At 48.6% G+C, this 21,919-nt stretch overlaps 1 protein-coding gene across 3 annotated transcripts in view; it reads left to right on the top strand.

The window, feature by feature from the left end:
• The window catches only part of JAK1 (Janus kinase 1), a 1,055,078-nt gene that overhangs the window by 554,328 nt on the left and 478,831 nt on the right, over positions 1–21,919 (top strand). For all 3 annotated transcript variants that reach the window (XM_069641985.1, XM_069641984.1, XM_069641986.1), the window contains one exon: positions 6,567–6,673. In XM_069641985.1, coding sequence (XP_069498086.1) covers positions 6,567–6,673 — 107 coding nt within the window. The remainder of the gene's footprint in view (positions 1–6,566; positions 6,674–21,919) is intronic.

Consider the following 21,919-nt stretch of genomic DNA (forward strand, 5'->3'; position numbering starts at 1 on the left):
AATAGCATCACTGTGTTAATGTTGAATCTAGAAAGTGTGCCCTAATAGCGTCACTGTGTTGAGGTTGAACTTGGAGGGTGTGCCCGAGTGGCATCACTGTGGTAAAGTTGAATTTAGAAAGTGTGCCCGAATAGCGTCATTGTGCTAATAATGAATCTAGACGGTATTCCCAACATCATTGAGTGTGCCCAACAGCGTCACTGTGGTAAAGTCGAATCTAGAAGGTATTCCCAACATCATTGAGTGTGCCCTAATAGCGTCACTGTGTTAAAGCTGAACTTAGAATGATTGCCTAATAGCGTCACTGTGCCAATGTTGAATCTAGAAAGCGTGCCCTAATAGCGTCACTGTGTTAATGTTGAATTTAGAGGGTATTCCCAACATCACGAAGTGTGCCGTAAATAGCGCCACTGTGTTAAATCTGAACTTAGAATGCATGCCTAATAGCATCACTGTGCTAATGTTAAATCTAGAGAGTGTGCCTAATAGCATCACTGTGTTGAAGTTGTACTTAGAAAGTGGGCCCTAATAGTGTCACTGTCCTAATATTGAATCTAGACGGTATTCCCAACATCATTGAGTGTGCCCAGTAGCGTCACTGTGTTAAAGCTGAACTTAGAAAGCGTACCTAATAGTGTCACTGTGTTAATGTTGAATCTAGAAAGTACGCCCTAATAGCGCCACTGTGTTAATGTTGATTCTACAAAATGTGCCCCATTAGCATCACTGGGTCAACGTTGAATCTAGAAAATGTGCCCTAAAATCGGCAGTGTTAAAGCTGAACTTAGAAAGCGTGCCCTAATACCATCACTGTGCTAATGTTGAATCTAGACGGTATTCCCAACATCATTGAATGTGCCTGGTCGCATACACTTTACCGATTACCACAATATCACACTACTACGCTTACTCTCTCCTATACACCACCATTCAACTAGAACACAGTGGTACTATGGGCCTCATCACGAGTCTGGCGGTAACCCTTAAATGCGGCGGTAGCGCTATTACTGCTGCATTTAAGGGTCCACCAGATCATGGCTTTTGCGGATTTCCCCCCAGCTCTGAGCTGGGGGGAACTCTGCAGCAAAATTGCAGATTTTCGGTGCGATTACCGCCGGTGGGAAATCCGCCGGCGGTAATAGCGTGAATTTTCCCCATTGGGCCCAATGGGGAATGAGGAATAATTGCACCTGCGTTACCGCCCAACTCGTGATGAGGCCCTATGACATATTCGGTAAAGCTGTTCTCATACTAACATGACTCATCAAACTACCCATCATCCTAATAAAACACAGCTGGCTAGCACATACCGGCTAGCTTAGGCGTCTCCTTAGACCTAAAGCAGCCAAACCTCAGTCTTGATGTCCCCCTCCAGACTGAACACATTCAACTGATCTCCTCAGCACCCCACCTACCGCTAAGAAGCAGCTATCATGCAACAAACACACCAGCTGCACACATACCTGGTGCGCAAACGCACTCTACGACTCTCTCTCAACTGACTTGAACTGCGGTTTCCGAGGGCATTCAACCTACTAGCGCCTTGAGATCATACCAATGATACATAAGGCGCTATACAAATGCAAAATAACATAACCTATGGGCACGCTGGTTCTCTGGGACCAGGCAGGCTTGATCCCTGGTAGATACCCACAAAATAATATCTGACGCCTCTTCACCCTGATGCATAATGTTCTAGAGGAAACCCCCATAGTTGTAGTGGCTCTGGACGCTGAAAAGACTTTTGACTCAGTTGAATGGCCATTCCTATTCGAAGTCCTATGCAAATCGGGTCTAGGGCTGCATTATACTCGCTGGGTCTGTTTGCTGTACACGTTGCCCCAGGCCACGATCCTTTCCAACCAACTACAGTCGGACAGTATTTTCTGATATACTTTTGTACATCAAGGACCCCAAGCAAAATCTACCCCGTTGGTTCAGGAGATATCAGACTTTAAGAGGTACTCAGGTTTGCGCATTAATTGGTCAGAATCTGAGATAATACCGATAACCCCAAGGGCTATCCCGGGTGATGTCGGTAAGGAGTTACAATGGTGTCGGGAGGTACATGGTGTGTTGGTTTCAGCGTCTCCTACCAGGCTCTTTGATGCAAACTACCTGGCGACCCTCGAACAATTGGAATGTAAAGTTGACATCTGGATGAGGCTGCAACTATCACAGATGGTGCGCCTTGCTCTGGCTAAAAAGGTGGTGGTCCCTAAAATGTTGTATATTTTCAATAATGCCCCATTAGTTCCCCCTTCATGGTTCTGGAGATGCGCCCGGTCGTTGTTAACTAGGTTGGTTTGGGCCAGAAAACAGGTACGCATAGCACTTGACACCCTAACTCAGCCATACGCTACTGGTGGCCCAGATTGCCCTGAACTATATACATACTATTTAGCAGCACAGATCGAGTATCCAATATGGTGGTGGCACCCCTCTGTGGAATTCCCCCACACCAGCTTGGAGAGAGCGGTGACCTACCCAGACGACCTTAAGGGTATGCTATGGAGCTCCCCCAAACTAATCTTCAAAGACTAAATACAGCCCATCGATGTGACCCATTGGGCGTGGGACCAGGTCATCCTGGACAGAGGCCCCGGGGGAAACTCCCACTTCCATTATGCCATATACTCGGTGCACAGGGTCCCAATCAACTGAGAGGGAATATTTAAAATGCAGTTCACGAAACTGGAGTACACGCCCTTGGAGACATTGTCCTGGACGGCAAGTTTATGCAATGGGACAATCTAAAAATCCAAGGTCCTTGGAGTGCTGTCTCTTTGCTGCTTTACTATAGACTGCAAGAGACTCTTCTGGGGTTATGTGTTGATTTCCTGACACCACGACTCCTTTCCCACTTGCGCGATTGGTGACAAACACCCCTCGCTATTCAGGCATTGTCTCGACACTGTATAAACATATAAAGACACTCTGTACTGCTCCCCAGGGCAGGTTCATGGCCAGATGAGACAGGGTACTGCAGGACCCACTAACAGAGACCCAATGGCGGACGAGCTGCTCGATGACCCGGTTGATAGCTATAAACTCCAGGTTCCGGCTCATTCAGTTTAAGTTTATACATCAGTCATATCTCTCCCCTGCACAACTACACAAATTTTACCCGCCTCCTGTCCTCTGCGCGCCCTCGACTCTGCCGATTTTATACATATGGTTTGGAACTGCAGGCATATACAGACATTTTGGAAGGGAGTACAAGACACAATGGGTAGAATCATCCAGGGTTGTCCTTGTGACTCCCCTGCAGCCTGGCTACCAGTGCTGTTTGAAGTTCTTCACAAAATGGAAAGGAAACTACTATCAATAGCCTCCGTGGTCACCAGAGCCTTAATAGCAAAAACGTGGAAGAGAGCTAGGCCTCCTACAGTGGAGTAATGGTTCAGTATGCTGAGAATTTGTGAGTCCCGTGAAGCAATGTATGCAACGTCCCACCATGGTGGAACCAAACTGGGCGACTATTGGGCCCCCTTCCATTCCTATGTTCTTACCAATAGAGATCCTACAGTGCCATAAGGGGACTGGAATCAGGCCCCACATGCACTATACTTAAGCTTGTACCAAATAAGATGACATTTACTGCACTGCCTTCGACCTGTATAGCTAAATCCTCTTCCTTCCAGTGTTCTGCAGACAATGTATTGATGTATGTATCTCTGATTGCACCGTTTGTTTTGGGTTATAGTGAGGGATAGGGAGCGGTGGGTCGGGAATTGTTATACCGACAGCGATCGGCTGTTGTTGTATTGATTTAACTTCATGTAGTAATAATGATAAATGTTTAAAAAAATAGATACTCCTTAGATTAGGGGGGTCAGTGTGAAGCCCTCTGCTTCAAAGCTGTTGGCTAGCATGTCTGCAATAAATGTTACGAGCCAGGCATGTCAAGTTGTGAGCCTGCTTAACCCCCATCCCCTTACTCGTCAGAGCTGACCTTGAGAGCCCAAAATATGAAAGTTTTACAATGGACAAAAGTGCTTGGCCAATAAATTCCTCCGCCCCTTAACCCCACCACCCCCAACACACACACATCCCCAAGGTAACCAGCTGACGCCATAATATTGAGCCAACAATAGTATTGAATGCTGTTAAATAGTGTAAAACATTGAGAGAGATTAAAATTGAAGGCGACTAATCGGGCACAAAACTCACTCACCGCCTGCCATGAATGTCTATTTCGCCACGTCCACACAGACAACATTTCTGACTTGCCAGGAGTGAGTTGCCACTCAATGACCCATAGTGAGGGCATGTTTTGTTGTCTGGCTTAGAAACACAATGTGAACCGTTACCTTTAACGCTTGAAATGCGTAACAGGACAAAATACTGGAGTTGGATGTAGGGAACAGACCTCATGAAATCCAGTTTGTGTAAAGGGTATAATTATTTTTCCCAATGACCGCTTCATTTGGCACAAAAGTAGTTGTCAAAATTTTTTTCAAATACTTATTTGGTTGTACACATATGCTTGTATATAAGATTGGCCATAAGAGGACATTTATCTGTCATAGTGAAACAGCGAACACAAACCAAGAGAAACGCCCAAAACAACCGAAACCCAATGAACCAAAACCTGAATATCAACTAAAGTAAGTATTTTAAGACAAACCACCATAGAATCTGAACCCTGCTAAACCAACATTACCATCACATAGGAGGGCACAGACCACTAACATTACAAAAAATATTCTGATAGCTTTGCATACTCGCCCTCAAACAACAAAGAAAGCACATACATTCCTCTACCACAGCATGGATCGAACCCCACCACAAAATGCATACACTCGGCAACACCAAACTAAACACAAACCGCCACATAAAACGTTACCAATTACACACAAATCATCCCACACACACTCGTACAACACTACCTAACCCTTACCAACTGAAAACAAGCCCAGCACACAGTGACCTTCATGTCACTGTGTGCTGTTATAAGCTTCAGACTGAAGCTTATAACAGCACATCAAAGCTCTCTAGCGCTTCCCCTCTCTATCCCACCAACTAAAACCCTCCGAACGCCTCCTTCCCTTTCAGATACGCCAGAGCTCCCGGAGACCAGGAAAAAGGCAGCATAGCGTAGTATAAATCACGATACCATAACATAACGTGTTTATTCATAAACAGAACACATCAGTAGGACTGTTGGCATTGCTATTCATTGCTTATGAACGGTTCATTTTACCCTTCATTTAGTTACCACAAGCATGCGTGCTACTCTGATTTTAGTGAGGGTCTGAGCTTTTCTCAATAAAAAAGCAAATTAAATAAATGTGTATAGATTCTACTTGTTAACTTCATCAGGAAGCAATGCTGATAGCCAAATTAAGAGTATGCGTGGATTTTCTTTATGGGCCCTGTTGCATTTCTGTGGGATTTTCTGATTGACAGGACAACCGAAATGAAATGATTTTGGGATTAGAGACTCCATTGAGGTTCAGACCAAATATATATTAGCTTGTGTTTGTGTCCGAGCTTCAGTTGATTAAGTATGAGAACACAATCTAGCATTGTTGTCCTGATGGCATGTCAACAGCTCTTCGTGCTATTTAAATTGGATCAGATTCAGATGTCTTGAGAATTCAAGTGATATGGGCATGCTAACAGTGTTATGCTGTAAAACAGGGGACTTCAACCTGTTGTTCTCTTCGTGTTTGACTAATTCCCAATATCCCTCATCATTGCCTTTGCTGGCTGCAGCTGGTGAGTTGTAGTCCAAAAAGGGCCCCATATGACAAATTAAGTTAAGTGTTTTACTACTTATGTTAGGAAATTGGGAGTAAAGTATTCTTTGGAGAGTAAAAACATAGTTCTTATTCTTGACTACACGTACAAATACATATTTTCTTTTGGAACCAAATCTTTTTTATTCTCGTCATCTAAACATTCTGTATGGTTAGCAAGATGTGTAATTTTGTCGTGTAGTCAGTCCTCACAACAGACTGGTCCAAATGCTTCACTGGAACAGTACAGATGACATAAAGGGTCAGGCACATGTGTGCCCGTTACTCCCCACCTTTTCTGATTTTAGGTAGTAAACCAGGCAGGTATTCTGCTCATCTGGTTGCAATGAAGAAGGGTAAAGTGATTTTTATATAGTATGGAATGCCACTGATAAATGGCTAATAATGGGTTAAATTCTCTAAGTTGGCCACAGATGATTCAGACACAGGTGATCTTATGTTATTGTGACATGAAAGAGAATATTGGCTTGTCTGCTTGGTTGGTGATCTTATTATTCATTTTGTATATTTGTGCGACGTGTCATGTTAGTTTATGTAGGGGCACTGAACAATATTTATGGTTCTAAGGAACATTTAGAGTTCTTTGTCCATAAGAGTTTCCAAAAAAGAGTTTGATATATGCATCTCCAGACCGGATAACCAAGTAATCTACTGCATCTGAATATTCTTATGACCTGACCATGCTGGAACAACTCCAGTTCAAACTAATTACTTGATAATTGTAGTTCTGAATTTGGAAGACCTCATACCATAAAATGGGATTTGTTAAAACATGGTTGTCCTTTTTTTCTTTTTTTACAGAAATCTCAAATTTGTTAGTGGCAACCAAACAAGTTCAAGAATGGCAGCCTGTCTGTCCTCCAAGTCAGCTGAGCTTTCATCGAATCCTGAAAGATCAAATTGATCAAGTGAGTGTTGCAAAATGGTTGTGTGTGCACATATTGTGATGTTAGTTTGATAATGATATTGCTGATGTTCGTAAATGAATGTTGAATTTAAATAAATAAATCATGGTTTTGTATGTCTTATCTTTTTATATCAAAGTGTATTAATATCAAGCTGTTTTTGTTTTTTAATATGAAGATATGTGCTTAAAGTTTTGTAATTAAACTAAATGCACAATACAAAAAATGTTTAAAAAAAAATAATTCATATAAATGTGTCTCAAAATTATGTGTGCATTCCAGCTAATCAGTAGATGCTCTGCTACTTTCGGTTAGCGTTTTTTTTCTTTGGGAAGTCGAAAATGATGTTGCCTTTTTCAAAATTTGAATCATGACCACATAGAGAGAGATTATAGGGTAAGGTCCCTGTAATGTATACACATGGTATCTACAGCAAAGCTCCACATATTGAAGAATCAATTTGAATACCCTATGTCATGAGAAGGTGCAGATATATGTACCCATAGTCCTATGTCCAGTCCCCTTTCCTCCATACTGTATGAGCGTCCCTCGCTAGGGACGGGAGACGGAACATTTTTCACCAGAAAAAAATCTTCTTCCCCTTTAAATTTAGAGACGCGCGTGGGCCCGGCCCAGGGGGCATGCGCTCCCCCAACTCCATCCACCTGTGCAGCTCCCCAGTCTTTTCCGCGTCTATGGGAACGGACCGCTTTCACCAGTGCTCCTCGGTTTGGCTTCTGCCTTGTAATTCCATGCCCACTTCCCTGGATACTGTCTTTTTTGTCTTTTGTCTTCTAATCTCTGAACAGGTATTTGGTCCTCTGGCACCATGCTCCTCCCCGGCGCATGTCAACGTCCTTGGGCTTCAGCAGGTGTCCAGGCTGTGTGGGCTCTTCCCCACATCTGACCACCACGCCCTATGCATCCTCTGCCTTGGCCCCGACCATGGCTGGGAAGGTTGTTGTTACGCTGACCTGGACCCCACAGGGGTGTCGATCGGACCCGGACAGCTGCGGTCTCCTTCAACGTGATGCGTAGTGCAGAGATGACTGTCTGGACTGGCCCGCCTAGTCTTGTCTGCTGGACCCGAAGAAGTATTTTCCTGCAAGTGGAGACATGAATTAACCACCTGTGGGTTTTAGTGATGGCCTCCCAACTGTTCTCGCTCTCCCCCACTAATCACCTCCAATATCCCCTTAGTAACCTCTCCTTATGTTCGTAAAAGAGGAGCTCTCCATCCTGCGTGTCTTGCAGGGGCACATAGATACCAGTTACTTCACTTGTTTGAAGGCGTTGGGAGAATTCTGGTAAGTATTGACTCTGAAGTCCCTGGACGGATTGGTAAGTATCAAGTTCAAAGAGTTCAATGTGCCCGATGTTCACTCTTGTCCCCTTACTTCCTTAAGTTGCAACTGAGTTTGTGAGAAGAAGGTCTCGTAGCTGCTGCTGGCGTTCAGGTAAGAGTCTGAGTTACCCAACGCTGTCCGGTAACTATTGCATGCGTTAACGTGTTTCTTTTCTCCCTCTTCACAGATGCGGCATATGAAAATGTGGAGAGTTATGGAATAATACCGCCGGTGGTAAATCAGGTAAGTCTATGGTGGTAAGAGGTTTTATTTGTTGATTCCCTTGGCTCACCTTGTTTTTTATTGTGTCCCCTAGGTGCCGGATTACGGCGAAGAAATGATGGACCTAGTGCCGGATCGAAAGATGCTGTGAGAAATGGTGAGTATGGCGCCATGCTGGAGCTGGCGAAGCGACGCGTGCAGGACTGATGTACTTTCCAGGTCCGGAGATGAAATGGTTCCGGAATTAGGTGAGGAATTTGAAATAAGTTTGTTTTCTAACCTTGTCCTTTTCTTCTTCTTTATTCTAGGAGCTCTGGATTCGAGGTGGGCGTGGCAGAAGACTGGATGCTGGCTGCAGGCACGCGGGCGTGGCAGAAGACTGGATGCTGGCTGCAGGCACGGTGAGCGTCACGCTGCTGGATGCAGAATAACGCGAAGCATGTGCTGCTGTTCGGGTGTGGTTTAAATAGCCTCCAAAGTAGTTCCAGGTAAGAAGTTCCCTAGAGCCACGCCCGAGTAAAAAATAGTCCCTGTAACAAAATAGTCCCATCCAGGCCTCATGTAGGCTTGGACTCTTTTGCAGCGTGGTCTACATCAGGTAAGTTAAGTCTATGAGCCTGGCGCCTATGGCGCCAGGACTGATTTCTATGATGAGCCTGGCGTCTAAGGTGCCGGGACTGAACCCAGACAGCCCCTAGCCGGGGCTGCTGAGCTTTAAACAAATGTCTGGATGCCTGCTCCCAGAGCTGAGGGCCTTGGTCCTGATGCCCAGGGGTAGGCATCATGACAGTTGTACCGCGTGCAAAACGCTTACACCGCAAGCTCTGAAGAACAGACTAGTTCGGTGGAGGGCGCTCTTCGAGAAGTCGCCTCCAGAGGACTTCAAGAACTTCGTCAGACACAAGCTTTTTTCATCGTACCCCGCAAGGGTGAATCCTTTACTAGTTAACTGGATATTCCAGCCCCTTTGATGAGTAGCAATTACCCTGGAGATGGATGGGAATGCAGACTTTACTCATACATCAATAATAGAACCGACTTAGGAAGTTGACAAAAGGAAGACTGTTTTATTATCAACTTTCTAAAACAGGGAGCATTACGAACATCAATACAATCACTCGATCCTCTTACTCCATGCATTTAAGAAAAAACTGAACATTTATAAGCAGAATTAGTCATCAATGACGTTAACCTACGTGTGTGCTAACAGTATCCTACGTGGCAAACTGCAAAAATTTATAAGCATGGGTGATTGGCTCTGAGTGAACATCTGAGTATATGATCCATACTAGTCTAAAAACGTGTAACTATGTGATTGGTTACTTAAGATCAGGTGGGGCAACTAAGCCCTCCTCTAAAAATGACCACTATGAACGTCACTAAATACACAACATCCCATTGGTTTACACAATATAGGACCCCTACATACGCAGGTCCTCTACAATTGGTTGGCACTCTATCCTCCTTCAATACTTTTCCACCTACGTTAGCAGCCTGCAGGCTGGCCGTCCAAATGCTGTTGAGGTCGCCTTAACTTTAGCTTCCCACCAATTAACATATCACTCTATCATTACCTAAGTGGTCTATTGTCAATTAGGCTTTTGAAGCTCGTCCTTGAAAGTGTTCTTAGCTCTGAGAAAATTAGGGAGTGAGAAGCACAGTCTGTCTTTGTTCGTAGGTGTGACCATCTCATTCATCCAACTTCATGCTTCCGTGTGACTAGAGACCATGGAATCGTGCCTTTTTGTGCATTTAATATTATTTTTTAATAAACCTCTGACGTCTTTCTTGTTATATTCGTGCCTTCCGAACAGGAGTCTTGTTCTTTTACACGGCCTTGTAGCCAATGTCCGTTCACTCCAGTTTGATAAGACCTTGGCTTCTTGGCTCGTCCTGCCTCATCTTCTGAAATACACTTGTAATTCAATCTTGCTTTTTAACAGCGACACACTGAGGCCTTCTTTGCTATAGTATATTTAGTGGAAACATCCATAGTTCTCTCATTCATATATATGTATATATATTGTGTGTATGTGTGTATATGTGTATGTATATATATATATATTTCTGAGGCTTGTGGAATCTGCTTAGATCACATGCTGTGCATAGGCCGACATCTAGTGGAAGCTGCAGAGTATTACAGTTTGTTTTTCGAAACTCGAAAATGGGCGTCGACACAGGGCGTGCCAGTAATACTATCCCTAGTGTGACGTCCACTGTACCCAAGATCCCTCACGCGTCTAGGATCCTCAGATTGTTTTTTTTCCGCCATACTGGTCGGAAGCATCTTGCGGAGTCCCCTGGCCTTAGCCAGACTTTTGGCTAATTATTGAAGTTTAAAATTATTTATTAACATCCTTCCCCACCCCAACGTCGACCCTCGACACTCGACGACGGCTGGAGAAGACTTCGACCGTCGGCTGCTGCACGATGGATCTGGGCCTCGGAAGGCCGCTGGCCTCGGCCCGGGCCTAGTAGGCCGCTGGCCTCGGCCCTGCAAGTAGGGAGAGTGGGGGGTGGTACATACTCTTCACTCTTGGTATATAGGTACACTTATATATTTCCTACACTTATCAGCCCGCTGCCTCAAGGTGCGTATGGAGGGTACCCCTTTCCAATTCTGCCCCAAGTGCAACCGCAAATACCCTTGGGTCGACAGGCATGCCACGTGCAATCTCTGCTTGCCGAGGGACCACCCCGAAGCCTACTGCAGAGCGTGTAGTAGGTTTAAGCCTAAAACACTTAAGGACCGTTCGACAAAGCGTTGGGCCCACCGCGCCAGGCAGGCGGCCATGGCAGCGGAGGGCGCCTTCAGCGATGGCAGCGACGTCGTACTTTCGGACGGCGAGGGCATTACGGCGTCGAAAGACTGCCGAGCGCAGGTCCCCGACCTCGGAAGGTTGTCCGGCAGGGCGGCTATGGGGAAGACCCCCGGCGACGCAAGCGCTACACACCCTACACACACTAAGCACACTAAGTCCAACCGAACCTCGACGACGTCGACTTCTCGGAAAGAGGCACAGATAGAACGGTCCGACTCGGTGTCCTCTGGGCGCTCTCGATCGAGATCGCCTCATGACGCAAGGCAATCATCCACTCTTGCCAAGAGTGCCTCGCTCCCTAGATTAACGGAAGTTCGATCGCCGGAAGACGAAGACGACTTCCACCCCCAGGCCGCGCTCCAGGAGACCGAGGCCACAGTTAACACCAGCGAGGCCCCACGCTCGAGACACACAGATACCTCTCCCGACCCTCGACGCCAGGCGTCGAAAGTCTCTGGGGCCTCCAAGGGGCAGGGAAAACATTTTTCCATGCACGGGGAGGGGGGGGAAACAGCGGAAAGCACAGCCTTCCACTCCTGTAAGACCATCCTTCCACCCTAAGCAGACAGACAAACACAAATCTACTGGGACATCAACATCCAGCAAGGGTACCCTTGATAAGTCCCCTAAGTTGCCTACTAAAGTCATACCCTGTTCCAAAGAATGGTCCAGTGAAGACATAGACAGGGTCATGTCAAGGATGTCTTCCTTGGCTGATTTTTATGACAAAAACCCAGAACATTTCCTTTCGTATGACCCTCAAGGGGCCACACCCTCGGGCTCCTCTGATCCTATCCCCCTAAGTAAAAAGGCCCGGTTCGAAAGACCTGAACCCTTCGAGGTGCAGCCTTACTCTACTCCATACTCTACTCCACACCCCAGATACCAAGGACAGCCTTTCCCTGAAGGGGACCAGGAGTTTGAAATTATGGAGGAACAAACCGGGACTGAATACTATGCGGATAATGAGGACCTGGAGGAGGTAGAAGATGAGCAGGAAATTTACAGAGTAGATTCCCCGGTAGAGAGCGAAGCCCCAGTTACCGACTCGCCAGTTGATAACCAGCCCCTCCTGACTGAAGTTCTCGCTCGCGCAGCAGAACATTTTCACATCGACACCCACGGTGTACAGGAGGAAAGGGACTTCGCAGAAGAGTTGGTGGGAGAGAGGAGGCCGGTCGCTCAGACCATCCCTATCCTTAAATCCATCCAACGTAGAATAGATCCATCCCTGGTGAATCCTAACCTCACCAGAGCCGTCAACCCCAGAGTTGAAAAACTTTTTCGGGCAGCCCAGTCTGACCCTCTTTATATAAGAGGACATCTTAAACCAGACTCCCTAGTGGTTACCAACACTCGGAAGAGGGCTGGGACACCCTTATCGTCGTCAGAAGCTCCTCCCGACAAGGAGAGCAAAAAACTGTACGGGTTTGGCAGGAAGGTAGCCTCAACGTCCGCCTACCAAGCAAGGAATGCAAACTCCACCACCCTGTTGGCAAGTTACAACTGCCATCAATGGGAAGAGGTCGCGGCGCTCATAGCCTCTGCTCCTGAACCGTTAAAGGGCCAGTTGGCTCGGATCTCGGCAGAAGGGAGAGCCGTGTCTGGTTGCATATTAAAAGCAACTTTCGACGCCGCGGACAACGCAGGAAGATTGATAGCAGAAGGTACTGTTATCAAAAGACATGCGTGGTTACGCCAGTCGGGGTTCAAAACAGAAACCCAGGCTTCATTAATAGACAAGCCGGTGAAACCCGATCTATTGTTTGGGAAAGCGGTCGAAGACGCACTTAAGAATGCCAAGGACGAATACGAGACTCTCAAATCCCTTGGCCAGCTTACCAACAAACCCCCTAACCAGAGGGGGAACAGTAATTTTCGTCGCCCACGCGGCCAAAATTCACAAAGAGGCAACTATGCCCAAGGACAGGGTACACAATGGAACAACAACCAGCAGTCTACCCAAAGTTACGGCAGGGGTAACAAGAGAGGTCGTGGAAGAGGCAGAGGCAGCCCCAACAAGGGAGGTGGCACGCCTCCACCAAAGCAGTGACGCTCAGTTCAGGGTCCCTTCTCACGCAACCCCAGTAGGGGGACGCATTTCCAACTTCACCCAGGCTTGGGAAGGGATCACCTCAGACAGATGGGTGCTGTCAACAGTGTCCACAGGATATTGTATAGAATTACTGCAGCGTCCCCGGAACCACCCTCCACGACAAAGAATACACTCCTTAGAACATCAGAAGATCCTTCTCGAGGAGATCGCCATTCTGCTAGAAAAGGACGCGATAGAACTCGTCCCAGGACACCAGGTAAACAAGGGTATCTATTCAACTTACTTCCTTGAGCCAAAGAAAGATTTGACAATGCGCCCAGTATTGGACTTACGGCCTGCCAACAAGTATGTCCAGCCCCAAAAATTCCGTATGACCACGCTACAAGAGGTAATCCCCCTCCTAAAAAAGGGGGATTACATGGCAACCTTGGATATGAAAGATGCTTATTTTCATATTTCCATGCTCCCAGCGCACAGAAAATACTTGCGCTTCAAGGTGGACAGTCGCCACTACCAATTCAAGGTACTGCCCTTCGGGATAGCTTCAGCACCAAGGGTATTCACCAAGGTACTGGCGGTGGCAGCTGCACACCTATGCAGAAAAGCAATCCCCGTGTACCCTTATCTGGACGACTGGCTCATAACGGGGGAAAACCCAGGAATTTGCAGGTCAAACATTCAGAGGACTATCGACCTCCTCCACAAATTAGGCTTCTCTATCAACGAGAAGAAGTCAAGTCTGGTGCCAAGCACCTCAAAACAGTTCCTAGGAGCAATCCTAGATACTCAGAATGGGTTGACCTTCCCTTCGGAAGAGAGAATTCGGAATATACTACTGCAAATTCCACATTATCAGCCAGGTCAACAAATAACGGTACGCAAAGCAATGCGGTTACTGGGCATGATGGCGTCATGCATTTACCTGGTCCCCCACGCCCGTCTGCGCATGCGTCCCATGCAGGAATGGTTGGCGAAACAGTGGTCTCAGGCAAGTGGTCAGTGGGACGATCTAGTGGTCGTTTCGCCAACACTCGTACAGAGCTTACACTGGTGGACAAGAGAGAATCTCGCAAGGGGAAAACCCTTTTACGATCCAGAAGTACAGGCAGTGGTGACTACAGATGCATGCCTGACTGGGTGGGGAGCTCACCATCTCCACCACACAGCTCAGGGTCTCTGGTCTCACTCAGTAGCCAAGAACCACATCAACCTGCTAGAGCTTCTGGCAGTATTCCGAGCGCTTCGGGCGTTCGAGCCCCATCTGCTAAACTTGTCGGTGCAGATCCGGACGGACAGCACGACAGCCATGTTCTATCTGAACAAACAAGGAGGGACTCGTTCGCCAAATCTGTCCAAGCTTGCCCAGAAAATCTGGATATGGGCACTCAGACGGAACATCTTCCTGTCATCACAACATGTTCCAGGGGAGCTCAATTCCCTAGCGGATGCCCTAAGCAGAGACTCCCTCCCAGAAGAACACGAATGGGTCCTTCACAGAGATATCGTAGAAGATCTCTTCTCTCAGTGGGGTTTCCCCACTATAGACCTACTCGCCACAAGCGAGAACAAACAATGCCCAGAATTTGCATCCAGGTTCCCCCAGCCAGACTCCCAAGGGAACGCCCTGTGGATGAACTGGTCAGGGATGTTTGCGTACGCTTTTCCACCAACTCCTCTCATCAGGAAGGTGGTGTACAAGATGAACAAGGAATCGATGACGCTCATCCTAGTTGCTCCCATGTGGGCGAGACAACCATGGTTTCCACACCTACGCAGGATGGCGGTGTGCGAGCCCATCAAACTCCCAGCCTGGTACAACCTACTGTCCCAGCAACAAGGTCAAACAGTGCACCAGGAACCCAACTCAATGAACCTGGCAGCATGGCTCCTGAGGTCATAGAGTTTGGCCATCTCAATTTACCGCAGAGGTGTATGGACATCCTAAAAGAATCCAGGAAACCAAACACAAGGCACTGTTACTTTGACAAGTGGAAGAGATTCGTTATTTGGTGCCAGAATAAACAAATCAACCCAGTTGATTGCACTCCTTCCAACGTTGTAACATACATGCTCCACCTGCTGGACGCAGGTTTGGTTTTTAACTCTCTGAAAGTACACCTGGCAGCCCTCTCGGCTTACACCACATCCCATAACAAAGTATCGTGGTGGAAAAATACCAGTAGTTAAAGCCTTCATGGAAGGAGTAAAGAGACTTCACCCTCCTATTTCGAACCCACCGCCAGGATGGGACCTCAATGTGGTGTTAGCTAAGCTCATGGGCCCCCCTTTCGAACCCATGCATAAAAGTAGTCTCAAACACCTGACTTATAAAACGGCCTTCTTAGTAGCCATTACCTCTATAAGAAGGGTCAGTGAAATTCAGGCTCTGTCAGTGCAGGATCCTTTCTTTACTATCCACAAAGACAAACTGGTTTTACGCACACACCCTAGGTTCCCCACCTAAATTTATATCTAAGTTCCATGTAAACCAGTCCATCGAGCTTCCGGCTTTCTTCCAGAACCCGCAAAGCTCAGCTGAGGTGAAACTACACACCATTGATGTGCGTAGGGCGGTCCTCTACTATGTAAATAAAACCAGACCGCTAAGGAAAACAGATCAACTGTTTGTCTCCGTAGCTACAGGCAGAGAAGGGGATCGCGTCTCTAAAGGCGCGATCTCGAAGTGGATTATCAACTGTATACAGCTGTTACTCTCTTTCTGAAAAAACTCTGCCTTTTACGCCAAGGGCCCATTCTACTAGAGGCACTGGGGCCACTCTGGCTTTCATTGCAAATGTTCCCCTCGACACCATTTGCAAAGCAGCTACTTGGAGCTCTATTCACACTTTTACTCCGCATTACTGCATTGACACTCATTCCAAGACAGATACACAAGTGGGACAAGCGGTTCTAAGACACCTGTTTGCTCATGACCCTTCTCACATCCCTCCTCCTTCTTCTGGTACTGCTCGCTAATCTATGCACAGCATGTGATCTAAGCATATTCCACAAGCCTCAGAAGGGATACATTACTCACCGTAATCGTATTTCTGATGCTTGTATCTGCTTAGATTCACATGCGACCCACCCTTCCTCCCCTCCGAGAGAAGGCGCATGATTGCTTGTAGTCTTACCTTTCTGTCTATCTGCTTGGATTATCTGTACTCGCGCTACTCCTCATGCTTCCTCATGTCAGAAAAAATACAATCTGAGGATCCTAGACGCGTGAGGGATCTTGGGTACAGTGGACGTCACACTAGGGATAGTATTACTGGCACGCCTGTGTCGATGCCCATTTTCGAGTTTCGAAAAACAAACTGTAATACTCCGCAGCTTCCAATAGATGTCGGCCTATGCACAGCATGTGAATCTAAGCAGATACAAGCATCAGAAATACGATTACGGTGAGTAATGTATCCCATATATATGTATATATATTTCTGAGGCTTGTGGAATCTGCTTAGATCACATGCTGTGCATAGGCCAACATCTAGTGGAAGCTGCAGAGTATTAGTTTGTTTTTCGAAACTCGAAAATGGGCGTCGACACAGGGCGTGCCAGTAATACTATCCCTAGTGTGACGTCCACTGTACCCAAGATCCCTCACGCGTCTAGGATCCTCAGATTGTTTTTTTCTGCCATACTGGTCGGAAGCATTTTGCGGCGTCCCCTGGCCTTAGCCATACTTTTGCTAAAAATTTAAAAATAATAATCTATTGACATCCTTCCCCACCCCAACGTCGAACTTCGACACTCGACGCCGGCTGGAGAAGAAATCGACCGTCGGCTGCTGCACGACGGATTTGGGCCTCGAAAGGCCGCTGGCCTCGGCCCTGCAAGTAGGGAGAGTGGGGGGTGGTACATACTCTACACTCTTGGTATATTAGGTACACCTTATACATTTCCTACACTTAACAGCCCGCTGCCTCACGGTGCGTATGGAGGGTACCCCCTTTTCAATTCTGCCCCAAGTGCAATCGCAAATACCCTTGGGTCGACAGGCACGCCACGTGCAATCTCTGCTTGCCGAGGGACCACCCCAAAGCGAACTGCAGAGCGTGTAGTAGGTTTAAACCTAAGACACTTAAGGACTGTTTGACGAAGCGTTGGGCCCACCACGGCAGGCAGGCAGCCATGGCAGCGGAGGGCGCCTTCAGCGACGGCAGCGACGCCGTACTTTCGGACGGCGAGGGCATTACGGCGTCGAAAGACAGCCGAGCGCAGGTCCCCGACCTCGGAAGGTCGTCCGGCAGGGCGGCTATGGGGAAGACCCCCGGCGACACAAGCGCTTCTCATACTACACCCACTAAACACACTAAGTCCAACCGAGACTCGACGACGTCGAGTTCTCGGAAAGAGGCACAAACAGAACGGTCCGATTCGGTGTCCTCTGTGCGCTCTCGATCAAGATCGCCGCATGACTCCAGGCAATCATCGATATCTTCATCTGTTTCTGTGGCATAAGCTTCTTCCCCTTGACCTCCAAGATGTCACTTATCCTTATTACTGTCTTGATGCCGTATAGAATATCTGCTTTCTCTGGTCACTGCATCTCTTTTATGTACGTCATCTTCAGACCCATGTAGCATATACTGGCAATGGTTAGTGACACCACCGTTCATCCTTGCCACTCATTGGCTCTGCGTCTTCAGGGATTTCATTCAAAAGGCCATCATATTTTTTTGAATACAGATATGGTTTTCTCAATGGGTACCTTGGCTCCCAGATTCTCGTAGGTACTGGCCCTTTCATGGTACTGGACTGAGTCCATACTCTGCTCTTTGTAGATTCAACTGTTCTGTATACGTCAAATACTCTGGTTTCCAGCATACAGGTAAAAGGGGCGTGTCAGTTGATGTGGGGGTACTTGGCTCCCCCTCTACACTAGGAAACGTCTGAGTGGGATGGACCGCTCAGATTCTCACACCAGCACAGGTACCGAGGCTCAATCATCTACCGGCCGCCAGTCCGAGGTGTCGTTAAATTCTTCCATAGACAGTGCTGAGGGATCGCAAGCTTCTTTTACTGGGTGTCCACCCGAGAGGCTACGTTCTACTACCGGACAAATGTCTGAGGGGGCGCCTGTACGCAGCACTACCGGCGACACAGCCGAGGGCACTGCACCTTCCAGGGTTCGTCCTGAGATGCAGGGTTGGCCTCAACCTTCACTGCCAAGAGTCCAGGTGGATGCCGGGCCCAGCGAGCCAAGCACCTCGGCGCAGGCATGTGGCAGGCAGCTCGATAAGATGGCCACCGCACCAGGTAAGATGGCCGCTGCGCCAGTTAAGATGGCCACTTGTCCGACACCACCCCTGTTCGGGGAGCGAGTAGGAGATATTGTCCAGGTGGGACAGGTCTTCACTAGGTACGTGGCCTACAGCTTATCCTTCAGGGTCCCAGGGCAGATATCCCTCGCAACCAGCAAGACAGAGTACGCACAGGCCTCAGCAGCGGCCCACTACTCCGTCAATGCCACCTACCACCCCACCAGCCTGCAAGGGCAGGTTTTTGGAGAAATTCCTCACGCTTATGAGGTCACCTCAGCCATCCTTCGGCATGTGATCAGGGACATGCTGCCTCCAGCCCCTGCGCCAGCGCCTATAGTCATTGCTCCTATGGCTCTGGCGCCTCAGGCCCCTGTGCAACCCCAGCTGACGACGCCAAGTCCTTTTATTCCAGCTTCCCAGCCTCCTACAGTTCAGGCGGTTCCACACCAGCCTCCGGCTCTAGTCTCCACACCTCAGCCTTTGGCGCCCAACACCCCTCAAGTGCCAGACCAGCCGTACACCCTGGTGGGCACCAATGAGGAGGAGGACCCCAACACACCATCTTCAGCCAAGGACTTCCATGAACGACTTGGAGGTTTGGTCGAATACTTGGGGCTTCAACAACCCGAGGTTGAACAACCAGAGGCGGGGGACTAGCCGAGGTCCTCACTCTATGCCCCGCGACTAGAAAGGGGATTCTGATGCAGAAGGGCGTTGTCACCTTGGTCAAAAAGGGATGGCTTAAACCCCATTCGGCGCTGCGCACCAGCAGGTGCCTCGATGTCAAATACAGGCTATTGGAGGGGGATACACTCTTGTTGTCGGCACATGCTCAACCACACTCCTCAGTGATTGCCGCGGCCTCTTATCTATTCAAAGCCGCAGTCTTCCTCAGACTCCTCGTCCTCTGCGTTGCTAGGCAAGGAGTAGAAGATCTTGGAGGTGTATGGAAAGAAGATCTATTCCAAAGCCTCACTGCACCTCCGTCAGTCTAATCCGGACACCATGCTCGCAGCTGTTAACCAAAGGCTTTGGCGGGAAATAGCCGACTTCCTGCCGGAACTTCTGGTACACAGTCAAGCACGCTTCAAGGCGAGGCTGGCAGAAGCTAAGATGGTGGCCCAAGACATTATGGAGTCCACAGTGGCACATATCGACACCTCAGGCTGTGCCATCTGCGTAGCCATGGACATGAGAAGGACTGTCTGTCTTCGGGCTACCAAGTTCAACCCGGACGTACGGGAGCGAATATTGGACCTTCTATTCGAGGGTAGTGACCTCTTTCATTCCACCACCGATGAGGAGCTTGATAAGAAGAAAAGTTCCTAGATTGTGAAATCCTAATCTATCCTCACAAAGTGCATGCCCAAGACCTACAGTCAGACGCACCAGCGTCCCGACAAGGGGCGAGCCTTCAACAGGTTCCAGGGCTTCCAAGAACGACGGTCCAGGCAGCCCAGCCGGACCGATATGTGAGTCAACACCGCCGCAAACTGAACAAGGCGTGGAATAAGGGCTTCTTTCAGTCCCCGACCCCAGCCCCAGCCTAGGGGGGAAAAAAGCTATGACACTGCCATCCGGGTCCACGGATCTCCTGTGGTGGGGAGGCAGGCTTGCCCTTCACGCACAGCATTGATGCACGGACCCCTGGATCCTATCAGTAATGTCCACGGGCTACCGCCTACCGGTCCTTCCATCCCCTCTTCCATCTTCCACTCCTGCAGTTTGGGACGGCAACTCTATTGGCAGACATTCATCGCTTGTACAGAGTCAGGCAGTGGAAGAAGTCCCAGCGGGGCATGGGCTTCTACTCCAGAATGTTCACCATACACAAGAAGAACCAGGCTGGCCTGAGAGTTGTCGGACCTTTCCACCCTGAACCTTTCCCTTCCACTGCAAAAGTTCAGGATGGTTACCCCAGCGCTTATTGCAGAGACACTGTGCAGGGGAGACTGGATGTGCTACCTGGATCTGAAGCACGCATACCTACATGTCCCGATTTGGAAGTCCCACCGGTCCTTCCTGAGGTTCAGGATCACATGCTTTCATTTCCAATACAAGGTTCTACCCTTTGGCCTCAATTCAGCTCCCAGGGTCTTTACCAGGCTTATGAATGCAGTGGCAGCCCTTCTCAGGGCCCAAGGTCACCATGTATATCCATACCTAGACGACTGGCTCGTCAGGGCAAGATCACTGGAGGCGGTCCAGCACACCTCTCCTCTCATTAATACGCTACACGCATTGGGATTCTCCATCAGTCTCAAGAAGTCACAGCTGGGAGCCTACACAGAGACTAGCTTTCCTGGGACTCATCTGGGATACGAGAGCCGAGAGAGTTCTTCCCCTCGGAGGACAAGAACACAGCCATTTTCTCAGCAGAGAGGTGGCCTCAGCTTGTTGGTACCAGCACCTTCTGGTTATCAGGGCACCCTTTTCTCTGGCAGTGCCTTACACAAGGATCAAAATGAGGAGAATGCAGCTGCACTTCGCAGCCTCATGGAATCAGGAGCGGGGTTCACAGGCGGAACTCGTCAGCATTCCTACTGTTCTCCACCAGGACCTGGTCTGGTGGAGCACAGACTGCAACCTGAGGATAGGCAGACCATTCCGACAACCAGCACCACAGGTTACCATCACCACAGATTCTACATTGGAGGGCTGGGGAGCCACCCTGGACAACCACAACGTCCAGAGTTTGGTCCCTTCAGGAACAAGTGGCCCATATCAATTGGTTGGATCTGATGGCCATCTGGCTGGCTCTCAAGGCCTTCCTACTGCTCATCAGTGCCAAAATAATACTCATTCAGACGGACAACTCCACCAGCTTTTATTACATCAGCAAGTAGGGTGGCACCAGGTCGCCTCCTCTATGCACCGTGGTGGTCAGCATTTGGGAATGGGCTCTGCCGAACAACATACACTTGACAGGAATCCACTTCCTAGGGAGTCAAACCTGGAGGTGGACAGGCTCAGCGGGTTGGGTGCGGGTAATTGAACAATCAGGTCCTGCAGGGGATCTTCAACAGATGGGGTCATCCACAGGTGGACCTCTTCGCCACATGGTACAACAGGAAGTGCCCTCAGTTTGAATCCTGGCAGGGACAGGGCCCTGGCTCTCTGGGAGATGCGTTACAGATATAGTGGAACAGCATGAACGCATATGTGTTTCCTCCCACACCCCTTCTACACAGGGTGATCTGCAAGATAAGGGAGTCCCGGTACCTCAGCATCATTCTCGTAGCTCCTTGGTGGCCGGTGAGGCCTAGGTTCTCGGAACTGCTCAGCTTGGCGGACCAACCTCTGATGCACCTTCCATTGGGCCCAGCTCATCTATCGCAGCAGGGGGGCATGATCATCCACCCCGGAGAAGCTAGCACTTGCAGCCTGGTTCCTGAACGGGTCACATTAAAACATCTGTGTCTTTCACAGGCTAATCTAGACACCATACAGGGTGCTAGGAGCAATGCTACCAGGAGCCAGTACAAAGGCAAGTGGACTAGGTTTTGCCACTGGGCAGAGTCCAAGGAAGTCGATCC

Source organism: Ambystoma mexicanum, chromosome 1q, assembly GCF_040938575.1.
Source record: "Ambystoma mexicanum isolate Mex_15411 chromosome 1q, UKY_AmexF1_1, whole genome shotgun sequence".
Taxonomy (NCBI): Eukaryota; Metazoa; Chordata; class Amphibia; order Caudata; family Ambystomatidae; genus Ambystoma; species Ambystoma mexicanum.